The sequence below is a fragment of the Hypanus sabinus genome, chromosome 11 (genome assembly GCF_030144855.1).
Source record: "Hypanus sabinus isolate sHypSab1 chromosome 11, sHypSab1.hap1, whole genome shotgun sequence".
In the NCBI taxonomy this organism is placed as follows: Eukaryota; Metazoa; Chordata; class Chondrichthyes; order Myliobatiformes; family Dasyatidae; genus Hypanus; species Hypanus sabinus.
This window is the reverse complement of record NC_082716.1, coordinates 67,001,943-67,026,280: the sequence shown is the minus strand read 5'-3', so window position 1 is coordinate 67,026,280 and position 24,338 is coordinate 67,001,943. Positions and strand designations below refer to the sequence as shown.

The window sequence follows — 24,338 nt, the reverse complement described above, 5'->3', positions numbered from 1 at the left end:
AACAGTTGAAGATGTTGGTCATTGTACATTGTCTTGTGATTAGGCTACGGATAAATAAGTGGATTGTTGGGGGGTGGGTGCAGTTTGTTGGGCCCAAAGGGCCAGTCTTGTGCTATTTTTCTAAATAAATAAATGTGAAGACAAACCAAAGTATTAAACATTAATGTCGGGTGTTATTTGTGCAGAAATGAGCTACAATATATCTCAACCTTTTCTCAGGACTGAGATTTTAAAAAAAAGTCAAAATAACATCCAAGGATACACATTGTATTGAAAGGACATGTAGGTAGGTAGAAGGGGGTGGAGTTGTTTTGTTTAAAAAAATGAAATCAAATCTTTAGAAAGAAGTGACATAAGATCAAAAGATGTAGAAATCTTGTGGGTAGAGTTGTGGAGAAGCTGAAAGGGTTTCAAAAAACCCATGTTGGGAGTTACATAAAGGCCTCAGAACAACAGCCAGGGTGTGGCATGCAAATTACAATGGAAGATATAAAAGGCTTGTAAAAACAAAAAGAGCAATGTTATGATGGTTATGGGGGATTTCAATATACAGGTAGACTGGGAAAATCATGTTGGTACAGGATCCTGAGAGAAGGAATTTATAGAATGCCTGTGGGATGGCTTTTTAGAGCAGATTATGGTTGAGCACACTTGGGAAAAGACAATTCTGGATTGGGTGTTGTAAAAGCACCAGATTTGATTAGAGAATTTAAGGTTACAAAACACATAGACAGTGATCATAATGTGATAGAATTCACACTGCAGTTGGAGAGGAAGATAAAATAGGATGTTATTGGTATTGTAGTAGAGTAAAGTTAACTACAGAGAAGTTAACAAAGTTAACTACCAGATGAACTCAACGCTTTCTATACCTGCTTTGAAAGGGAGAATATAACTGCTGCAGTTGATGATCCTGTGATCTCTGTCTCAGAGGCTGATGTTAGGCTGTCTTTAAAGAGAGTGAACCCTTGCAAGGTGGAAGGTCCTGATGGAATACCTGGTAAGGTTTTGAATCCCTGTGCCAACCAACTGGCAGGAGTATTCAAGGACATTTTCAACCTCTCAGTGCTATGGGCTGAAGTTCCCACTTGTTTCCAAAAGGCAACAATTATATCAGTGCCCAAGAAGAATAATGTAAGCTGCCTTAATGAATATCACTTAATGTGACTATAGCACTCACATTAACAGTGATGAAATGCTTTGAGAGGCTGGTCATGACTGGACTGAACTCCTGCCTCAGCAAGTACCTGGACCCATTGCAATTTGCCCATTGCCACAATAGGTCAATGGTAGATGCAATCTCAATGGCTCTTCACATGGCTTTAGACCACCTGGATAACACACACACCTATGTCAGGATGCTGTTCATCGATTATAACTCAGCATTTAATACCATCATTCCCACAATCCTGATTGAGAAGTTATAAAACTTGGGCCTTTGTACCTCCTTCTGCAATTGGATCCTCGACTTTCTAACCGGAAGACTAGTCTGTGTGGATTGGTGATAAAATCTCCTCCTTGCTGACAGTCAACACTGATGCACCTCAGGGGTGTGTGCTTAGCCCACTGCTGTACTCTCTCTGTACGAATGACTGTGTGGCTAAGCATAGCTCAAATATAATCATAAATTTGCTGATGATACAACCATTGTTGGTAGAATCTCAGATGGTGACAGAGGGCGTACAGGAGTGAGATATGCCAACTAGTATAGTATGTCGCAGCAACAACCTGACACTCAATGTCAGTAAGACGAAAGAGCTGATTGTGGGCTTCAGAAAGGGTAAGACGAAGGAACACATACCAATCCTCATAGAGGGATCAGAAGTGGAGAATGTGAGCAGTTTCAAGTTTCTGGGTGTCAAGATCTCTGAGGACCTAAGCTGGTCCCAACATATCAATGCAGTTATAAAAGAAGGCAAGACATTGACTATACTTCATTAGGAGTTTGAAGGGATTTGGTATGTCAACAAATACACTTGAAAACATTCTGACAGGATAGAAGCTGCAGAATGTTGTAAATTTAGTTGGCTCCATCTTGGGACTAGCCTAGAAAGTACCCAGGACATCTTCAGGGAGTGGTGTCTCAGAAAGGCATTATTAAGGACCTCCAGCACCCAGGGTATGCCCTTTTCTCACTGTTATCATCAGGTAGGAGGTACAGAAGCATGAAGGCACACACTCAGTGATTCAGGATCAGCTTCTTTCCCTCTGTTATCCGATTGCTAAATGGACATTGAACCCTTGAACATTACCTCACTTTTAAAATATATATATACACACACACACACACACACATAATATCTGTTTTTTGCACGAATTTTAACCTACTCAATTTACGTATACCTTAGTTTATTTACTTATTATTACTATTTTTTCCTTCTGTATTATGTATTGCATTGAACTGCTGCTGCTAAGTTAATAAATTTCATGACACATGCTGGTGATAATAAAACTGATTCTGATTCTGATCTGAGAGGAGTAGGTCAAAGTTAGTCAAGTCAAGTCACTTTTTATTGTCATTTCAACAATAACTGCTGGTACAGTACAAAGTAAAAATTAGACAACCTTTTTCAGGACCATGGTGCTACATGAACAATACAAAAACTACATTGAACTACGTAAACCAACACAAAAACTACACTAGTCTACAGACCTACCCAGGACTGCATAAAGTACACAGAACAGTGCAGGTATTACAGTAAATAATAAACAAGACAATAGGCACAGCAGAGGGCAGTAGGTTGGTAGTCTGATGGCTTAGGGGAAACTCTGTTGCATAAATAAACAGCTGAATGGCGGTGTACGCGATTCCGTCTGTTTCTGTACTCCCACTGAGTAGTTCGTTTAGAAGTTTAAAAGTCCCATTTAATGTCCATTGGAGAGCAGAATAGACGGGAGAGCTGGCTGGCTAGGGCTTTCTTTTTTCCTGGCATGGACTCCTGCCCGCTTGCCTTGCTTCCATTTCCTCGCACACTGCTTACGACATCCCCACCTCTGGCCAGCGGCATCAGGCGACTCTTGAGGACTGTAGGCCCGATTCCCACAGCAAGCAGACATTGGAGAACAGAATGGACGGGAGAGCTGGTTGGCTAGGGCTTACCTTTTTCCTGACACGGAATCCTGCTTGCTTCCTCGCACACCGCTTACAACGTCCCTAACTCCAGCCATTGGCATCAAGCGTCTCTGAGGTCTACAAGCCCAATTCCCTCAGCAAGCCGAGGTCGCGCAGATTTTCATGAAGGTTTGTTTTTGGGTGATCTCTGTATTGTAGCAGTATCTGGTGATGGTAGATAGTTGCTCTGTTACCAACTGGCCTAAACCCTAATTGTGCCCTAAAGTTTAAAAAACTAAATTAAATTAAAGGATGTAGCACCAGATCTGAAAGGCAGCTGCTGCCATGTGTCGCACTACCTACTGGAGGACATTAGCAGGGATGACAGTAGAGCAGCAATGGCTGGAGTTTCTGGGAATAATTCAGAAGACACAGGGTTGGTTCATCCCAAAGAAGAAGCAGCATTCTAAAGGGAGGATGAGGCAACCATGGTTAACAAGGAAAGTCAAAGATAGCATAAAATCAAAAGAGAGGGCATGCAATATTGCAATAATTAGTGGGAAGCTAAAAGATTGAGATGTTCTTATAAAAAAAAGTAAGAGAGAAATGAAGCTAGCAAGCTGTATAATAGAGGACATTAAAAGCTGTTTCAAATTTATAAGATTATTAGACATGAGAGGAGAATTAGGTCATTCGGCCTATCTAGTCTGCCCTGCCCTTCAATGATGGCTGATTTATTTTCCTTTCAACTCTATTCTTCTGCCTTCTCCCTGAAACCTCTGACATCCTTAATAATCAAGAACCTGTCAGCCTCTGCTTTAAATATATCCAATAACTTGGTTTCCTGAAGACTAGACTATAAAAGCAAGGATATAATGATGAAGCTTTATTAAGGGATTCTTCGGCTGCATTTAGTGTTGTGAGCAGTTTTGGGATCCATGTACAAGAAAGGTTGTACTGGCATAGGAAAGGATCCAGGGGAGGTTTAGGAGAATGACTCCAGGAATAGTTTGATGGCTCTGGGCCTGTACTCGCTGTAGTTTGGAAGAATGACGGGTGTAAGTCTCATTGAAACCTACCAAATATTAAAGGGTATATTTAAAGGGAAAATAAATAGGCTATGATGGAATGGCAAGGCAGACTTGATGGGTCAAAATGGCCCAATTCTGCGTCTGTGTCTTGTGGTTTAACATTTTCCATCCTTGCCTAGTCTGACTTATGTAATTCCAGATATGCAATAATATTCTTGCTCTTGAATTTCCTTCTGAAATGGCTAGCAAGTAGCTAAATCTGGGAGGTAGCCAGTGATGCTCATGTACCATGAATAATTAAATGTCTATATATAAGTAGTCTTCTTGTGTGCTGGTGTCCTTTTTCAGTTGACAGTTTGATTTAAACATCATACTCCATCTTGGAAAGTAAGACTGTGCTGTGCATGGAACTGCCATGGACCATTATTTAAACTCTTTAATGTGTTTTATTGTAAAAACTGTGCATCATAATCAGGATAGACAAAAAACAATGTTCTTTGCTGCTGCAAATAAGTTTTAGATTGCACTTGTGCATACATGTACTAGTGCATTTGGCAATAAACTCAACTTGGACTTTAGTTGGTTAGGTTGTATGAGTTTGAAATATACTTGGTAGCTCTGATCTTTCTCAGCCAAAATTCACAAACAAACAAACAGCATTGCAGTCCATTGTATAGTTCTGGATCTAATGCTGCCTGAATTTATAATTAAAACCGTCTCAATTGACCATACAGTTATGCTAAACTAGTGGGGCAGTCAGTGCTTATGACATTGTTCCATCCCGGCTTTCTCTTTTTAAAAAAAAAACTACTATCATGCTCAGTATGTTGCCTTAAACATTGAACTGTTCTGTACTAGTAAACTTGTAGCATCGCAAATCTGCATATTAAGGATTTCTCCCAAGCTGTTTTATATTGTGCTAACATTTGATTTGGTGTACAGCAGTGTTTCCCAACCTTGTTTAATCCCAGGCCCCCTTAAAGTATTTTCATACTTGCCAATGCCACCCTGAAGTACCCTCATACTTGCCAACACCCTCTTGAGCACAGTATATTTTCTAGTGCCCCCACGGTGTAAAAAATATGTCTATCATATGCTAACTGAGAAAATTATTCTGCTTTAGATCTTTGTTTTTAAGCCTAGCTTATGCAGTACCTGTGCGCTGTACAGCAGCTTTGATATCAATGTAATTCTTGAGCTTGATGACTTTTAGCAAAAATTGAAATATCTGGTTCAAGTTGTGGTCTTAAGACCCCAGGTATAACAATGTCCAAGCAGTTTCTGTTGTTTTGTCATATTGTGGTTCAATACACTGAAGCCTCTTTCAATAGGGTAGAAGGATGGAAATGCAATGAAGAGCAGCTTGACTCTTCTCTAAAGACCAGGAAACTTCATATGACAGAGTAGCCACATAACACAAAGCTGACATTTTTGAAAAGCATTTTTACTTCTTCATTCTGAATTTCGATAATTTCTTCTTGCAAGGTCTCTTCTGTTCTTCCACCTTGCAAATAAATACTGTAGTGTGGCGACCCACTTCCTAGCGCACTCGAACTGGCTCACAAATAGCCAGCGTGCAGGCACAAAGGCCAGGTCCGCACAAAGGGAAAAAAGCCTGCGGGGGTTTGTGAGTACGTGTCCCTTGGAGCATCCGCGCCCGGGGAGGGCGGGATGAGGGAGGCTTTAAAGCAAGGCTGTGAAGTTCGAATAAAATCATCTTTAATTGCAGTTTACCGACTCCGTGTCGTTATTTTAGCGCTGCGTATAGCACACCGCTACAGTAGGTTAATTACGCAATCCAGAATTTCCAGATAATTTAAATCCTTGAATCAACTCTGAAAATCCTCCTTCAGTGACTGCAGGTGTAAGCAGTACAGTCGGCCCTCCTTATCTGTGTGTTCTGCGTGCACAGATTCAACCAACCGCAGATCGGGAAAACCCAGAAAGTTCTCTCTCCAGCGCTTGTTTTTTCAGCATGTACAGACATTTTACGTCATTATTCACTAAACAATACAGTATAACAACTATTTACATAGCATTTACTTTGTATTATAAGTAAGTCGGAACAGGTATTTCTGGTATTATTTAGCATCAGTTAGTTAAACGTTCGCTTTAGTATATACAGTCAGCCCTCCTTATCCATGAGTTCCACATGCACGAATTCGACCAACCGGGAATCGAGAAAACCTGGAAGTGCTCTTCCAGTACTTGTTGCTCGAGCATGTACAGACTTTTTTTCTTGTCATTATTCCCTAAACAATGCAGTATAACAACTATTTTACATAGCATTTAAGTTGTATTAGGTATTGTAAGTAATCTAGAGATGATTTAAAGTATACGGGAGGATGTGCGTAGGTTACTGTGGATTGGGATTGAAAAGAAAATTGGAAGTTCTCTTACTAAGTAAGTCGGAACAGGTACATCCGATATTATTTAGCATCAGTTAGTCAAACTTTTGTCTTAGTATATAGTATATATTTTACCTTTCTATGCATATAAAACACTTAAGATCCCGGGCTTGGGAATGGAAGTTCCTGTTCGATCCAGTGACAGACCACATCCTAGCGCACTCGCCATCCGTGCCTGGTTGATATGGAGGATCAAAAACCCACAACCCAATAATTAAACCACTGCGTTGACCAGCTGTAGCCTAACACATTTCCGATGACCGATGGCATTTCACCTCTTTCCGATCGCTTTATTATTTCCACTTTATTTTCAATCATAATCGTGATTATTTTTGTGAACAGAAACACTGTTGATTCAGAGCTCCAACATTGGGTCCTAATGTCCACCACACTGAGACAGGTTAAATGAGACCTGGGGTTCCGCTGGGTCCTAAGTCCACTGCATTGAGACATGTTGAATAAGGGACTTGAGCATCTGCGTTTTTTGGTATCTGCGAGGGGTCCCGGAACCAATCCCTCGCGAATAAGGAGCGCCAACTGTAGTATATATTTTACCTTTCTATGCATATAAAACACTTAAAGAAATGTGTGTATTTCAATAATTAATCCACTGCATTGCTTAGTAATAATTGTAGTTTTCATTGGGGCAGGGCCTTTCACATGTTCCATTATTCTCACTTTATCCTTTAAAATTGTCCAAATCGTCGACCTACTGTAGCCTAACCCTTTTTCAATGACCAATGGTATTTCACCTCTTTCTGATGGCTTTATTATTTCCACTTTATTTTCAATTGTGATCGTTTTCCGTCAATGGAACAGAAACACTGCAGGTGGTGGGTCCAAAGCTCCATTAGGTCCTAAAGTCCACCACACTGAGACAGGTTAAATAAGGGACTTGAGCAACCGCAGGTGGGTCCTAGAACCCCCCCACAGATAAGGAGGGCCGACTGTATTCTTGCAAATCACCATCTGTGAAAGAGAGTGCCATACTTTACGTGCAAGGAAATTGAGAGGGCATTCTTCTTCCAATGTTTAGTATACAGTTGGCCCTCCTTATCCGCGGGGGATTCGATCCGGGACCCCCCGCAGATACCAAAAACGTAGATGCTCAAGTCCCTTATTTAACCTGTCTCAGTACGGAGGTCTTTAGGACTCAGTGGGAACCCAGACCTTATTTAACCTGTGTCTGTGCAGTGGACATTTGGACCCAGTGGTGCAGTTCTGAATCTGCAGTGTTTATGTTCATGAAAATAATGACGATCACGATTGAAAATAAAGTGGAAATAATAAAGCAATCAGAAAGAAGTGAAACACCATCGGTCATTGGAAAAGTGTTAGGATACAGTCGGTCAACGATCAGAACAATTTTAATGGAGCATGTGAAAGGCCCTGCCCAATGAAAGCTACAATTATTACTAAACAACACAGTGGTTTAATTATTGAAATACATACATTTCTTAAGTGTTTTATATGCATAGAAAGGTAAAATATATACTATATTTTAAGACAAACATTTGACTGAGGCTAAATAATACTGGATGTACCTGTTCCAACTTCAAATCTGACTTAAAGAAGGACTCAGGAATGGAACTTGTTCATAACCTGGGGATTGCTTGTACCTTAAAATCATCTCTAGATTACTTATAATACCCAATACAATGTAAATGCTATGTAAATAGTTGTTATACTATATTGTTTAGGGAATAATGACAAGAAAACATAGTCTGTGTATGCTCAAATGACGAATGCTGGAGAGAGAACTTCTGGGTTTTCCCAATCTGCGGTTGGTTGAATCCACGCATGTGGAACCCATGGATAAAGAGGGCCAACTGTACAGGCAGTCCCTGAGTTATGAACGTCCAACTTACGGACAACTCGTACTTATGAACTGAGGAAGCAGAACACCGTCCACCATTTTAAGTTGGATCCTAATGCCGTCCGCCATTTTAAATTGTTGCCATTGACACTGTGTTGAGTGTTTAGCTTTGTATTTGGTTTAAAATTTTCTAAGTAAGACTCACCCTGACCCTGCCCCTGCCCCCCTCCCCACCCATTCCGGTCTGCTGGTGGTGCAGTGAGATCAGCGTCATGGTGGAGAACGGAGGTTTCCGAGTTCGATCCAGTGACAGACAGCTCCCGTGCCGGGTTGATGTCGAGCTCACAACTTGACCTCGTAAAAGAAAACACTGCCACCTCCAGTTTAAATTCCCATGTGGAATATGGTGGATGATCAAATACCCAAACCCAGCACAGCCCCCACTTGTCCCATTCAGCATGTCTCAGTGTGGTGGTCCTTAGGACACAGCGAACCTCGGGAGCCGGTGGAGGTCGGGACCCATCGCCCGCAGTGTTTCTGTTCCATTGACGGGAACTGATCGAGATTGAAAATAAAGTGGAAATAATAAAGCATTTGGAAAGGGGTGAAACGCCATCGATCATTAGAAAAGCGTTAGGCTACAGTCAGTCAACGATCATATCAGTTTAAAAGGATAACAGATAAAGTGAGAATAATGGAGCATGTGAAAGTCCCTGCCCCGATGAAAGCTCCAGTTATTACTAAGTAACACAGTGGTTTAATTATTGGAATACATATGTTTCTTAAGTGTTTTATATGCAAAGAAAGGTAAAATATATACTATACACTAAGACAAACGTTTGACTAACTGACGCTAAATAATACCGGATGTACTTGTTACAACTTACACACAAATCCGACTTAAAGACGGAATCAGGAATGGAACTCGTACATAAACCAGGGACTGCCTGTATATATTTCCAATTTTCCGATAAAAGTGGACACTTCCCTTTTTTGACTGGATTAAATTGAAATTCTCACCCTGCAGGTTCATATTTAGAATGTTCATTTTGATTGGCTAGGTATGCCACATCTCCAAGTAGAAGTTCAGTCTTGTCTCCAAAGCTCTTGTTGACTTTGAGCAAAAATTCAACCATGGTGTCAAAAAGATCAAAGAAACATTTTAAGAATCATGCTTGAAAAAAGTCACTGGCTGAGGTTTTTGGTTGTGAGATATTGACAAGAATTGCACAATGGACCGCAAACTGACTTGGAATTTCTTTTTTTCTTAAATGCCACTAAACCAGCATAGGGACCTGTCATACATGGTGCTCCATCTGTTGCACAAGAAACCATGTTCCTAATTGGAATACTTTTATCCTCTACATACATTTTGAGTTCATTGTAGATTGATTCTCTGTTGGTATTTGTTTTTAACTTTTTGCAGAAGAGAATCTCTTCATAAACTTTTCCATTTTTGATGAGCCATACATATGCCATCAATAATGCTTCATTGTCTCACGCTGTTGACTCATCTAGTTGTATTCTAAGTTCTGTTGTTTGTGGTGCTGTGCATAGTTCATTCTCAATATCTTCACTCTTTTCATCAATATGAGGGACTATAGAGTTATTACTCAGAGGAATTGACATTAAGATACTGGTAAGCACTTCTGATACAGCAGGTGTTATTAATCTTTTTCCAATTGAATGAGATTTTCTGTGCTTTGCCATCATTTTGGAAATGTTATAAGATCCACTATCAAGGTCAATTTTCGCTTTCTTGGCAAATGACTCGAGTGTGCATCACTCTTGGAATGCTTCTTTCATCTTCTGGAACTGAGCCATACCGTAAGTAGCCTTTTAGGGAAGTGTTCCTGCAATTTTGATGGTTTCATGGCTTCATTAGACAGTGCAGTATTACAAATAAGACAAATGGGGTGTCGCTGATCTGACAGGAACAGTATAAACCCATACTCCACGTGTGTAACATTGTATTGACGCACTTTCTGTTTCTTAGCAGGATTAGAATTAAAGGCTTCGCCGCCTTCAGGCTCAGAGATAGAGCTATATGTATTTATCTATCGTTAACGGGGCTCAATTAAAATAAAAAAATTAACACAAACTGGGAATGCCTATCAGATGTTGGCAATGGCAAGGAGTTGACACGATCAGCCAGATCTTGTGCCTCAAGTTAGGGTGCTGCTTACGCACCCCCCCCCCCCCCCCGCCTCAATGTCTTCTATTTCCTCTAACATAAGCACCCCTGCTGGGTATTACTGGTATATCGGAGATTCTATTTTGATAGTATCACAGGTACAATTATTAATTATACATTAGTCCTAAGGCTGCCACTCAAACAAAGATTTGCAGCGTGTTTGCATTAGATCTATTAAGTCAAATACGATTGGCGTTTCAGTTGTATCATGCATGGGACAAGGGATAAGCTATCTTGCAACCTTAATAATATGCTCAGAGTCAAATAAAGTATTCATTTTAAAAAATTTGATTCTGCATTTTTGATCAGCTAGTAGCATGCATGCCTGAATAAGCAAGTTTCACTTCAAGCCTTACTTTAGAAGTCTGTCTTAAAATTGTTCTTAGCCAGTGTAATTTTATTTTGAAGGCATTAATTTGTATCACTTGTGTGTTGGCTTGTGCAATTTTAACATATAGTCTTCCTTCTTGGCCACCTGCCAATTGTAGACCATAAGATGTAGGAGCAGAGTTAGGCCATTTGGCCCATCAAATGTTCCGTCATTTCATCATGGCTGATACATTTTTCCTTCAGCCCCAATCTCCTGCCTTCTGTCCTCCCCCATATCCCTTCATGCCCTGACCAATCAAGGATTTATCAACCTCTGCCTTAAGTATACATTAAGACTCGGTCCCCACAGCTGCCTGTGACAACGAATTTCACAGATTTACCACTCTCTGGCTAAAGAAATTTCTCCTCATCTCCATTCTAAAAGGACGCCCCTCTATTCCGAGGCTTTGCCCTCTGGTCTCCCACCATAGGAAACATCCTATCCACATTCACTCTATCAAGGCCTTTTATCATTCAATAGGTTTAAATTAGGTCACCCCACGTTCTTCTGCATTCTAGTGAATACAGGCCCAGAGTCATCGAATGCTCTTCATATGACAAGCTGCTCAATCCTGGTATCATTTTCATTAACCTCCTTTGAACCTTCTCTGGTTTCAGCACGTCCTTTCTAAGATAAATTATGACTTTGAAATGATATCAGTTGTTGCTGGTAGAAGTTCATTACTTAAGCATTTTTCTGTTTTTTCCATTATGGCAGGAAGAGGAACTCTATGCTTGTCAAAGAGGCTGCAGGCTCTTCTCGATCTGTCAATTTGTGGATGATGGCACTGAATTAAACAGAACCAAGAATGAATGTGAATCTGGTAAGATCGCAAACTTGTGTGCCATGATATGCTTTAGTGCTATAGAGAACTTTTGATTAAACAACCAGTAATAGAAGATGACATGCACTAAGAAGGAATCTTTTGCATGGTTAGGAAATTGATGGAATCAGATATATTAGCTCACACTGCTAGACAGGTTATTAACAGCAATGGGATAATTCTGTAGTACAGCTAACATAGAAATCATCAGTACTTTTATCTTAGTAGAGACTATAGAGACTTGCATATCAAAGTGCAAAAGAGTTTTGACACATGCATTCATAAAGTGCATCAGGAGCAGCTTTCTCAGCTAATGCAACCAGGAAAGCGGTTATAAAATATTACTTTAGATCTTATAAAATGATAGCAGTCTTATGGGAAGGGATTCTCAGTAGCATTTTTATTGAATTGGAAAGTTGAACACTTAGCAAAACGTTGTTTGTAAAATTTAAAGCCTTCCACAGGGATCCTGTTAATGCCGTGGAGTGGCTTATAGATTTGCTAATAGTTTAATAATGACAAATCTAAGGAATAACTTCATAATACTAGATGATTATTTGTTGCTTTGAGAAATGAAATTTCCATGTGGAATTTGAGTATGACAAAAGCTGCTAAGGGTTTTAAAAGTGTGAAATTGCAGAAAAATTAGTTAGCCTGAAAATTGGAAACATATTAAAACATGATCAAAAACAAATAGAATCTGTTTTTATGGCTTGCTAGTTTATGTTCCTAGAGGTTCTGCATGTACTGTATGTTTAATTAAAAAGTATGTAGTTATAAATGTGGGATCCTAGGAAAAATGGGAAGAAATGATCCATTGGTGGGGAGAGGGGAGGAGGGAGGAAATACATCCAATTTCATAGCAGTAGAAACATTAAAAACAAACAATGAGAAATGAACATAAAACACAATTGTAATAAGTTGGTTATTTTTGGGTTAGATGACTCTAAACCAGGGGTGGGCAAACTTTTTGACTTGTGGGCCACAAAGGGTTCTAAAATTTGACAGGGGGGCCAGACCAGGAGCAGATGGACGGAGTGTTTTGGTAATACACCTCATAAGAGAAAATAAAATATCATGGGATATGTAGAAAACATGTGCTTTAATTTCAATTGAAAATGAACAAATGCATTACAACAAAATATCTGTCTTTGAAGTCCCATGGTATTTAGCTATTTATTGAAATGACTTTTAAAACACTGAAAATTAAATGAATAAAATACAGCTTTTTTTAATAGTAACAGCTATTATTTTAAAGCACTGAAAATTCTGTTATCCTTCAAGATATTATCATCATCACTCTCCTCCTGACTGTCTTTATTTCAAAAATGGTAGGAGATGCAGGTCTACTTGTCCTGCTCCTTCTTATTCAATTGTCCCCTGTGCCAAAACTCAACAACGACCAGCACAATGACAGAACAATGACAGCACGCCAGTATGCGGAGCGCATTACTTGATCTGGAGCGCATTTTTTATTTTGAGAACGTACATGCACCTGCTCACTACTCATGTCCATCACTTAACAGAAAAGATATGTAACATGTAAGGCTTATTGAAAAAAATATTTTCAAATGCATTTTTTACATAACACAATGAAGAAATTTATTTTTAATTTCAGTGGGAACAGTGTTGTTGGTCTCCCTTTTTAGCCAGTGCATCAAAGTCTGGATTTAGTTTTGTTGTGGCGATTCTCAGGATGGATCTGAGGTGTTGGTCAGTTAACTTGGATCTGTGGCTGGCTTTGTTGATGTTCATGACGCTGAACGCCTGTTCACACAAATAGGTCGAGCCGAACAAAGAGTAAAGCGCAAATGTGGAGTAATACGCTGCACCTCAACAAAGGTCAATGTATATAGAGTGCGTCATCTATTGGGAAAACACCAGAATTGCGGGGAGAAAACGTAAACAAGGTTTATTAATATAATTTCATCAAGTTCTGCGGGGCGGATTAAAAAGCTTAACGGGCCGCATATGGCCCCCGGGCCATAGTTTGCCCATGCCTGCTCTAAACTGTAGGGTGCAACAGGAATTGGTGATGGGCCCTACATCTTCACTGTATATTTTGATGATTTGCATAAGGGGATCAAGTGCAATATATCCAAATTTGCTGTAGGTGTAAATTTAGATGGCTTTCAATTGAGTGGGGGGGGGGGCAGTGTGGAATTAGAAATTTCAAGGGGCAGGGTGAATGAAAGGATGACATGGGAGATGACCGTTTGGCATACCTGCACAATCAGGAGGTAAATTTAGCAGTCTGACAGGGAGAAGCTAAAGTCAGATGTATCGGTATTACAGTGGAGTAAAGGGAATTGCAGAGACACACGAGAAGAGTTGACCAAGATTGATTGGAAGGGGGCATGAGAGGGATGATGACAGAAAGCAATGGTTAAGAGTTTTTGAGAGCAATTCGGAAGGCAGAGTATAGATACATCCCAAAGATAGTAGACAATAGGTGCAGAAGTAGACCATTCGGCCCTTCGAACCTGCACCGCCATTCTGACATCATGGCTGATCATCTACTATCAATACCCAGTTCCTGCCTTGTCCCCATATCCCTTGATTCCCCTATCCATAAGATACCTATCTAGCGCCTTCTTGAAAGCATCCAGAGAATTGGCCTCCACTGCCTTCCGATGCAGTGCATTCCAGATCCCCACAACTCTCTGGGAGAAGAAGTTTTTCCTTAACTCTGTCCTAAATGACCTACCCCTTATTCTTAAACCATGCCCTCTGGTACTGGACTCTCCCAGCATCTGGAACATATTTCCTGCCTCTATCTTGTCCAATCCCTTAATAATCATATGTTTCAATCAGATCCCCTCTCAATCTTCTTAATTCCAGCGTGTACAAGCCCAGTCTCTCTAACCTCTCTGCGTAAGACAGTCTGGACATCCCAGGAATTAACCTCGTGAATCTACGCTGCACTTCCTCTACGGCCAGGATGTCCTTCCTTAACCCTGGAGACCAAAACTGTACACAATACTCCAGGTGTGGTCTCACCAGGGCCCTGTACAAATGCAAAAGGATTTCCTTGCTCTTGTACTCAATTCCCTTTGTAATAAAGGCCAACATTCCATTGGCCTTCTTCACTGCCTGCTGCACTTGCTCATTCACCTTCAGTGACTGATGAACAAGGACTCCTAGATCTCTTTGTATTTCTCCCTTACCTAACTCTACACCGTTCAGATAATAATCTGCCTTCCTGTTCTTACTCCCAAAGTGGATAACCTCACACTTACTCACATTAAACGTCATCTGCCAAGTATCTGCCCACTCACTCAGCCTATCCAAGTCACCCTGAATTCTCCTAACATTCTCATCACGTCACACTGCCACCCAGCTTAGTATCATCAGCAAACTTGCTGATGTTATTCTTAATGCCTTTATCAAAATCGTTGATGTAAATCGTAAACAGCTGTGGTCCCAATACCAAACCCTGTGGCACCCCACTAGTCACCACCTGCCATTCTGAGAAACACCCATTCACCATTACTGTTTGCTTTCTATCTGCCAACCAGTTTTCTATCCATGTCAATATCTTCCCCCCAATGCCATGAGCTCTGATTTTACCCACCAATCTCCTATGTGGGACCTTATCAAATGCCTTCTGAAAATCGAGGTACACTACATCCACTGGATCTCCCTTGTCTAACTTCCTGGTTACATCCTCGAAAAACTCCAATAGATTACTCAAGCATGATTTGCCCTTGGTAAATCCATGCTGGCTCGGCCCAATCCTATCACTGCTATCTAGATATGCCACTATTTCATCTTTATTAATGGACTCTAGCATCTTCCCCACTACTGATGTTAGGCTGACAGGACGATAGTTCTGTTTTCTCCCTCACTTTTTTCTTAAAAAATGGGATAACATTAGCCATTCTCCGATCCTCAGGAACTGATCCTCAATCTAAGGAACATTGGAAAATGATTACCAATGCATCTGCAATTTCCAGGGCCACCTCCTTTAGTACCTTAGGATGTAGACCATCTGGACCTGGGGATTTGTCAGCCTTCAGTTCCATCAGTCTACTCATCACCGTTTCCTTCCTAACGTCAATCTGTTTCATTTCCTCTGTTACCCTATGCCCTTGGCCCATCCATACATCTGGGAGATTGCTTGTGTCTTCCCTAGTGAAGACAGATCTAAAGTACTTATTAAATTCTTCTGACATTTCTCTGTTTCCCATAACAATTTCACCCAATTCATTCTTCAAGGGCCCAACATTGTCCTTAATTATCTTCTTTCTCTTCACATACCTAAAAAAGCTTTTGCTATCTTCCTTTATATTCCTGGCTAGCTTGCGTTCGTACCTCATTTTTTTTCCCCCGTATTGCCTTTTTAGTTAAGTTCTGTTGCTCCTTAAAAAATTTCCCAATCATCTGTCCTCCCACTCACTTTAGCTCTGTCATATTTCCTTTTTTTTTAATGCTATGCAACCACTGTGGCCCCTTTCCCCCCTTTGAATCCTTCCTTCTCCGGGGGAGGAACTGATTTTGCACCTTGTGCATTATTCCCAAGAATACCTGCCATTGCTGTTCCACTGTCTTTTCTGCTAGGATATCTGTCCAGTTAACTTTGGCCAGCTCCTCCCTCATGGCTCCATAGTTTCCCCTGTTCAACTGCAACACTGACACCTCCGATCTGCCCTTATCCTTCTCAAATTGCAGATAAAAACATCATATTATGGTCACTACCTCATAATGGCTCCTTTACTTCAAGATCGCTTATCAAATCCTGTTCATTACACAAGACTAAATCCAGAATAGCCTTGTGCCTGGTCGGCTCTCGTACAAGCTGTTCCAAGAATGCATCCCGTAGACACTCTACAAACTCCCTATCCTGGGGTCCAGCACCAACCTGATTTTCCCAGTTCACCTGCATGTTGAAATCCCCCATAACTACTGCGACATTACCTTTGCCACATGCCAATGTTAACTCCTTACTCAACTTGCACCCAATATCCATGCTACTGTTTGGTAGCCTGTAGACAACACCCATTAGGGTCTTTTTGCCCTTACTGTTCCTCAGTTCTATCCACACAGACTCTACTTCTCCTGATCCTGTGTCCCTCGTTGCAAAGGACTGAATCTCATTCCTCACCAACAGGGCCACCCCACCCCCTCTGCCCACATTTCTGTCCCTACGATAGCACGTATACCCTTGTACATTCATTTCCCAGGTCTGATCTCCCTGCAGCCATGTCTCCGTTATCCCAACAACATCATAGTTACCCATTCGCACCTGAGCTTCAAGCTCATCCGCCTTATTTCTGACACTTCGTGCATTCAGATATAGAATTTTTTGCCCATTTCTCCTCATTCTGTTTAAATTGCTGCCTATTGTGCTTAACCCAGCTCCCCGAACTCCCATCGGGCTATATGCCCCTTGAATTTTGTTGTCCTTCCTAAGTTTACTTATTCTTTCTGCACATTTAACTCCATGTTCCGTCAGACCATCCCTCTGTACGTGTGTCCTCCTTATCACTTGTTCTGCCTCACCTTTCTCTACTACACACTTAATATTCCAGAACCGTGTAGTCCCCACCTGTCCTTTGATCTTCATCTAGAAGAACTATTCTATGAGGAAGATAATGTAACCATCATGACAAGGTAAGTCAAAGACAGCATAAAAGCAAAAGAAAGGTCATATAATATAGCAAAAATTATTGGGAAGTTAAGATTTTGGGAAGAATTTTAAAACTAAAGCCATAAGGAGGGAAAAGATGAAATACAAAGGTAAGCTAGCCAATAATATAAAATAGGATACCAAATGTTTTCTTCTGATATATAAAGAGCAAAACAGATGTGAGAGTAGATATTGGACTGCTGGAAAATGATGCTGGAGAGGTAGTAATGGGGGCAAGGAAATGGCAGGTGAACTCAATAAATATTTTGTGTTACTCTTCACTGTAAAAGACACTTGCAGTATGCCAGAAATTCAAGAGTGTCATGGCAGGAGTGTGTCTAGTTGTTTTTACTAAGGAGAATGTGCTTGGGAAGGTGAAAAGTCTAAAGATAGATAAGTCATCTGGACCATATGGACTATACCTCAAGGTTCTGAAAGAGGTAGCTGAAGAGATTGTGAAAGCAGTAGTGATGATCTTTCAAGCATCGGTAGATTCTGGAAAATTGCAACTGTCACACCACTCTTTAAGAAGGGAGGGAGGCAGGAGAATGGAAATTATAGGTTAGTTAGCCTCACTTCAGCAGTTGGGAAGATGATGGAGTCCATTCTCCATTGGGGTGCTTGGAGGCAAATGATAAAATAGACCAAAGTTTGCATGGTTTTAAGTGTGAATCTTGCCTGACAATCCTGAAAAATGCATGTCTTCTTCCTACAAGGTGAATCCTAACATCATGAATGGCTGTGATGCTTCACTCCTAGATGAGATTAATGTGTTTTATGCATGCTTTGAAAGGGAGAATAAAACTACACCTATGCAAATCTCTACATCTGGTAACCCTTGGAGGCCGACATCAGGATATCTTTCATGAGGGTGAACCCTTGCAAGGCCTCAGACCTTGTTTGTACCTGGTAGGGCACTGAAAACCTGTGCTAATCAACTGGCTGGAGCATTCAAGGACATCTTCAGTCTCTCACTGCTACAGTCAGAGGTTCCCACCTGCTTCAAAAAGGTTGAAGTGCCCAAGTGGAGCAGGGTGAACTGCCTCGATGACTAATGCATAGTTGCATTCACATCTGCAGTGATGAAGTGATTTGAGGGATTGGTCATGGCCAGAATCAATTTCTGCCTATGTGAGGACTTGAACCTGTTGCCACAATAGGTTTACAGTGGAGGCAATCTCACTGGCTCTCCACTCAGCCTTGGATTGCCTAGATAATAGTAATACATACAGTTGCAAGAAAAAAGTTTGTGAACCCTTTGCAAGTACCTGGTTTTCTGCATTAATTACTCTTAAAATGTGGTCTAATATCTAAGTCACAATAATAGACAAACAAAATCTGCCTAAACTAATAGCATACAAATAATTGTACTACTTCTCATTAATACTGAATACACCATTTATACAATCATAGTGTAGGTTCAAAAAAGTATGTGAACTCTGGGGTAATGCCTTCTACAAAAGCCATTTGGAGTCAGGTGTTCCACCAATCAATGAGATGAGCTGGGAGGTGTGAGTTGTGGTGGTGCCTTGCTCTATAAAAAAGATGCACAAATTCAGGTTATAGACAGAGCCTGCTCTTCTCAAGAAAGACCTATATATGTACACCATGCCTCGATCAAAACAACTTTCAGAGGACCTTAGAAGAAGAACTGTAGAGATTCATAAAGCTGGAAAAGGCTACTAAAGCATTTCTAAAGACCTGAGTGTTCATCAGTCTACAATAAGAAAGTTTCTACAAATGGAGGAAATTCAGTAGTGTTGCTACTCTCTGTAGGAGTAGGTGTTCTGCAAAGATCACACCAAGAGCACAACATGCAATGCTGAAGGAGGTGAAAAAGAATCCAAGGATAACAGCAAAAGTCCGGCAGAAATCTCTAGAACTTGCTAACATCTCTGTTCATGTGTCCACTGTAAGAAAAACACTCAACAAGAATGGTGTCCATGGAAGGACACCATTGAGGAAATCACTGCTCTCCAAAAAAAACATTGTTGCATGTCTTGGGTTTGCAAAAGACCACCTGGAGTTCCATAATGCTTCTGGGACAATGGTCTGTGGACCTGTGAGATAAAGTTGAACTTTTTGGCAGAAGCACCCACTGCTATGTTTGGAGGAAAAAGGGCACTACACACTGACGCCAAAACCTCATCCCAAATGTGAAGTGTGATGGAAGGAGCATCATGCTTTGGGGCTGCTTTGCTGCTGCTTCATGGCCTGGACAGCTTGCAATTGTTGAGGGAACAATGAATTCAAAATTGTATCAAGACATTTTACAGCAGTGCTCCACCACCTGAAGCCTACTAGAAGCTGGATGATCCAAAAAGACAATGATCTGAAAAACAAGTGTAAATCAACAGAAGAATGGTTTAAAAAGGAGAAAATGTGTAATTTGGAATGACCAAGTCAGAGTCCACACCTTAACTCAATTGAGATGCTGTATTGTAACTTGAAGAGGGCTGTTCATGCAAGGTATCCCAGAAATATTGATGAACTGAAACGGTTTTATATGGAGGAATGGTCCAAAATTCCTCCTCGCCATTGTACAAGTCTGATCAGCAGATGCAGAAAACGTTTGGTGGAGGTTATTGCTGCTAAAGGAGGTTCTACCAGTTATTAAATACAAGGGTTCACTTACTTTTTCCAGCTTGTAATGTGAATGATTAAACAATGTATTCAGTAAAGCCCTGAAAAGTATAATTGTTAGTAGTTTAGGTGGATTGAGTTTGCTATTATTGTGACTTAGATGAAGATCAGACCACATTTTATGAGTAATGTAGAAGAGCAGGTAATTGTAAAGGGTTCACAGACTTATTCATGCAACTGTACATCAGGCCGCTAATTATTGATTACAGCTCAGTTTTCAATACCATCATATCCGCAGTTCTAATCAACAAATTCCAAAACATGGGCCTCTGCTTGTGCTATAGCAGAACTGCCTGTATTGTGAACAAGCAGGTTTGTGGGGGGGGGGGGGAGAAGGGTGTGGGTACGATTTGTCCTGTGAGGAAAGGTTATGCAGATAGGCTTTCACACATTAGAAAAATGATAGGTGATATCCTTGAAATATAAAATTACTTGTGTTTGACAGGGTAAATGATCATATGCGATGAAATATAGGGGCATAATTAAGCAATTCAGCCCATTGAGTCCACTTCACCATTCAACCATAGTTGATTTTACTTCAGCCCCATTTTTCTGCTGTCTTTCCATTACCCTTGAACCCCTCCCAACCTAGACTCTCCTGCTAACAGAAGCTTTCCATGTTCACTTATTTAGGCCTTTCAGTATCTGGAAGGTCTCAGTAAGATAGAGTCGTGGATTACTTCAGCCAAGAAATGGGCCCTTCAGTCCATTTTGTTTGTTACCAGAGTTATAGGGAAAGGTTAAATTGGTCAGGAATTCAGCTGGAGTGCAGCAGAATGAAGGGAGATCTTATAGAGCAGGACTTCTCAATTTTTTTATGCCATAGACCTATTACCATTAAGCAAGGGATACCTCTGTATTCAAAACTACAATGGATATAGATGGGTAAATGCATGCAGACAGACTTGAAGTAGAAGGAGGGTTGAAACATTCAAGGGGAACCTGAGGGGGAAATTCACTCATACGGTGATATAAGTGTGGAAGGAGCTGCTAGTGAAGTGGTGAATATGGGTTCAATTGTAACATTTAAGAGAGTTTTGGATAGGTGTATGGATAAAAACTCTGTCACAATATCATTGACCATTTAGGACATAGAAGTTTCTTCACCTTCATGTAGGGAATGAGAATTCTCTAAGATGACAATAGAGGCTTGAGTTGCATAGAATAATCAATACTGACTTTAGAATTGTCAGAACAAAATGCTGTTGAATTTTAATGGTCAGCCATGATCTTATTGATCAGTGATTCAGGCATGAGAGGCCAAATGGCCTATCTTGACTTTTTGTGATGTGTGTGTTCAAAATAAAGGATAATTTTGTTAAACTGTTATCAATAGGGTGTTACAAGGATTAGCAATAGGGTATCTGCATTAAGCACTTGAAAAACAGTGCAAATTATCAATGTTTGCTGATGATGTAAGTCTGAATGTAGGCTATGTAGATAATGCAAAGTTTTTGTAGCAAGATATCTTTGCCTTAGTGTACACAGAGAGTGCGGAAATTTGTTTATTAATTTTAGTAGGAAAAATTTTAAAATCAGACGTTAAACCTAACAAATACAAGTGTACAGAGGCATCTGAGTGTGCTTATACAGAGAATGGGAGTGTTAGCGTAAAGGTTTTCATATTTTTTTATGGTTCTTGCTGGAAAGGCCAGCATCTATTAACTATCACTAGTTGAAGATATGATGAGCTGCCAATTTAAGCCTTTTGGTAAAGATACTGCTCTTGGGTACAAATCCTTGTCTGGGTGTAGAAGGTAATTTACTGATAGTGATGTTCTGTTGCAGCTTTTGCCTTTGTCTTCTGTGGTATACAAGAATTTGTAAAAGGTTTTGTTAGTGTAGAGGTAGGTAAATTGGTACATTTTGTTGTTGGTGGTTAATTTTGACCTGATTATGCTATCATTCCTTGTCTGGGTAACTGGAAAGTATTATATCATGTTCCTGACTTGTACTGCAAAGTTTCTTTTTGGTATCTGCAAGGTGGGAGATACCCAACCTATGACTTGCATTTATATTTATGTGACTGGCTCATTGAATTTCTGGTCAACAATAACCGATTTTTTTTAGATTTCAGATGGTTGTGGTTCAGATTTTGTTGATATTAATTTTTTTTAGATTTATAGTGATAGTTTTGGGGACTGAGGGGAATTAGGGATCAGGATACAGTTTAGGGAGAGGGATGTGGGGAATTAGAGGTCAAGCCAGAGTCTGAGCCTCTGCTCCACGTTGAAAGGCCAGCGACACAGAGGCAGGAGGACGTCTAGTGTGAATGAGGCCTGGTGTCCCCCATGCCCCACATTGGTGAGCTGTCAACAGGTTCCAGAGTTGGAGTTCCCTACAAGCAGAAGAAAGAGGGTCTTATGACTCCCTGAGTATGTAAATCGGTTGAGACCGGAATTTGAGGCCTAGTGTGTTTGGGGTCCCGTCATTAGCCTAGTGTGTGGTGATTGGCGGGTCCTGAGGTTGATGCCGAAGATTGAAGCCTGACTGTTGACCAGAAGTCTAAACATCAAGGCTCAATGGCCGAAGCCCAAGTCTGTTGGTGTTTGTCTGCTGGAGAAGTCAAAGCCGGATGTTTGTTTTGTTTGTGTGTGTGTGTGTACACCCCCAACATCCCTTGGTGCGTTAATGCTAACGATAATGGAACTTGATAATGGTAGGGGTTGTGGTGGTATTGAGGTTGAAAGTCAAGGATAGGTGATTAGACTTACTTTTTCAAGCTGCTCATTGTTTGACTTTTGTATAGGTTTTGCTCTGCCAACTGCAGCAAAAGAAGATCACATCGGCTCTATTGAGATTTTTGCCATGAGTGTTTAATGCTCTGATAAGATCAGATTTGGAGAAGTCGACACAGATTTCATTATAGTACCTAAGGGACAACGTATTGGTCTGTTGTTCTCAGCATCTTGGAGAATTGCCACAGTTCTTCCACAGACTTTGATTGTCTCACTTGTTTCTGTCTCTCAAGGTGATCCCAGACAGCATCAAAGATATTGCGATCAGGGCTCTGAAGGCTATACCATCTGTTCCAGAACTCCTTGTTTTTTTTTTGCTGAAGATAGTACTTTATTACCTTGGCTATTTGTTTGTGCTCATTATTCTGTTGTAGAATGAAATTGGGACTGATCAGAGATGCCTCCCTGATGGTATTGCGCAATGGATGAGAATCTGCTTGTACTTCTCAGCATTGAAGACTCTATTAATTCTGACCAGATCACCACCTCCATTTGCAGAAATACACCCCCAAACCTGCAGGGAATCTCTGCCGTGCTTCACTGTTGGCTGCAGAGTATCCATGTTGCGCTGTCCAGCTCTTCCATGGACAAACTGCTTCCTGTTTCATCCAAAAATGTCAAACCAGAGCACTTGCTGCTATTGTTCAGCACCCCATTCCCTGTGTTTTTGTGCGTAGTTTCTTGGCTTTGCTTCTTTTTTGGAGGTATGGCTTTTTGGCAGCAACTCTTCAATGAAGACCACTTCTGACAAGACTTCTCTGGATTGTAGGGGGATGTACTTCGGTTCCAGTGGTTTCTGTGAGTTCAGAGCTGATAGCAGTGCTGGACTTCTGATTTAGAAGGGAAGTCTCTTGTCCACTGCACTTATATGGTCGATCACTGCCCTTCTGATCCTCAACCTTGCCCTTTTCTTCATGTTTCTTCAGAAGAGCTTGGACAGCACATCTTGAAACTCCTGCCTGCTGCAAAATTTCTGCTTGGGAGAGACCTTGCTGATGTAGGATAACCACCTTGTGTCTTGTTGCTATGCTCACCCTTGCTGTGGTTGGAAGTTCAATTGTCACAATTACCACACCCTCACTTTTTAGTTGGTTGTCCTTCACCCAGTTGGATTCCTTCTAGACTAGTTTCTGTTTCAGTTAATCCTTTAAGTTTATTAAACTCATTATGCCATTGATCATTAGTACCTGTTTGCTATCTTTGTTTAATCATGCACGGCTATATACCTAGAAAATAGACAAGTTTTTATTTGAAAAGTTACTTAGTATGTTATTTTTTTTTAATGAAATACAGAAATTTCTCTAACATTAATTTTTTTTGGAAATTGAATGTTTGGAAATTTCTTGCTTTTTTCTACTGATAAAGTAATGCAGAAGGCAAAAGATAAACATCTACAACAAAATTCGTATTAAACAATCTGTGGTGTATAAGACTTTTGCATAGTACTGTTTGATGTTGTTTAATTCTTCAGCTGGAATTGCTTCAAGTATCAACAGCTGAACTATAACTGCCAGTACCTATCTTGTGTCACACATTTCTGAAGTGTATGGCTTAAAGAGCACCCTGGCTGTCTCATTGACTACTCTGGAGATCAAACTTTGCTGTGTATGAAATTGTTATAAATCTGATTTTCG

The 24,338-nt window shown here is 40.6% G+C and overlaps 1 protein-coding gene across 1 annotated transcript in view; it reads left to right on the top strand.

Annotated features, from left to right (window-relative positions):
• The window catches only part of tmem59 (transmembrane protein 59), a 47,219-nt gene that overhangs the window by 2,583 nt on the left and 20,298 nt on the right, over positions 1-24,338 (top strand). Inside the window, exon 2 of the mRNA XM_059984597.1 lies at positions 11,589-11,694. Within this exon, the coding sequence (XP_059840580.1) occupies positions 11,589-11,694 (106 nt within the window). The remainder of the gene's footprint in view (positions 1-11,588; positions 11,695-24,338) is intronic.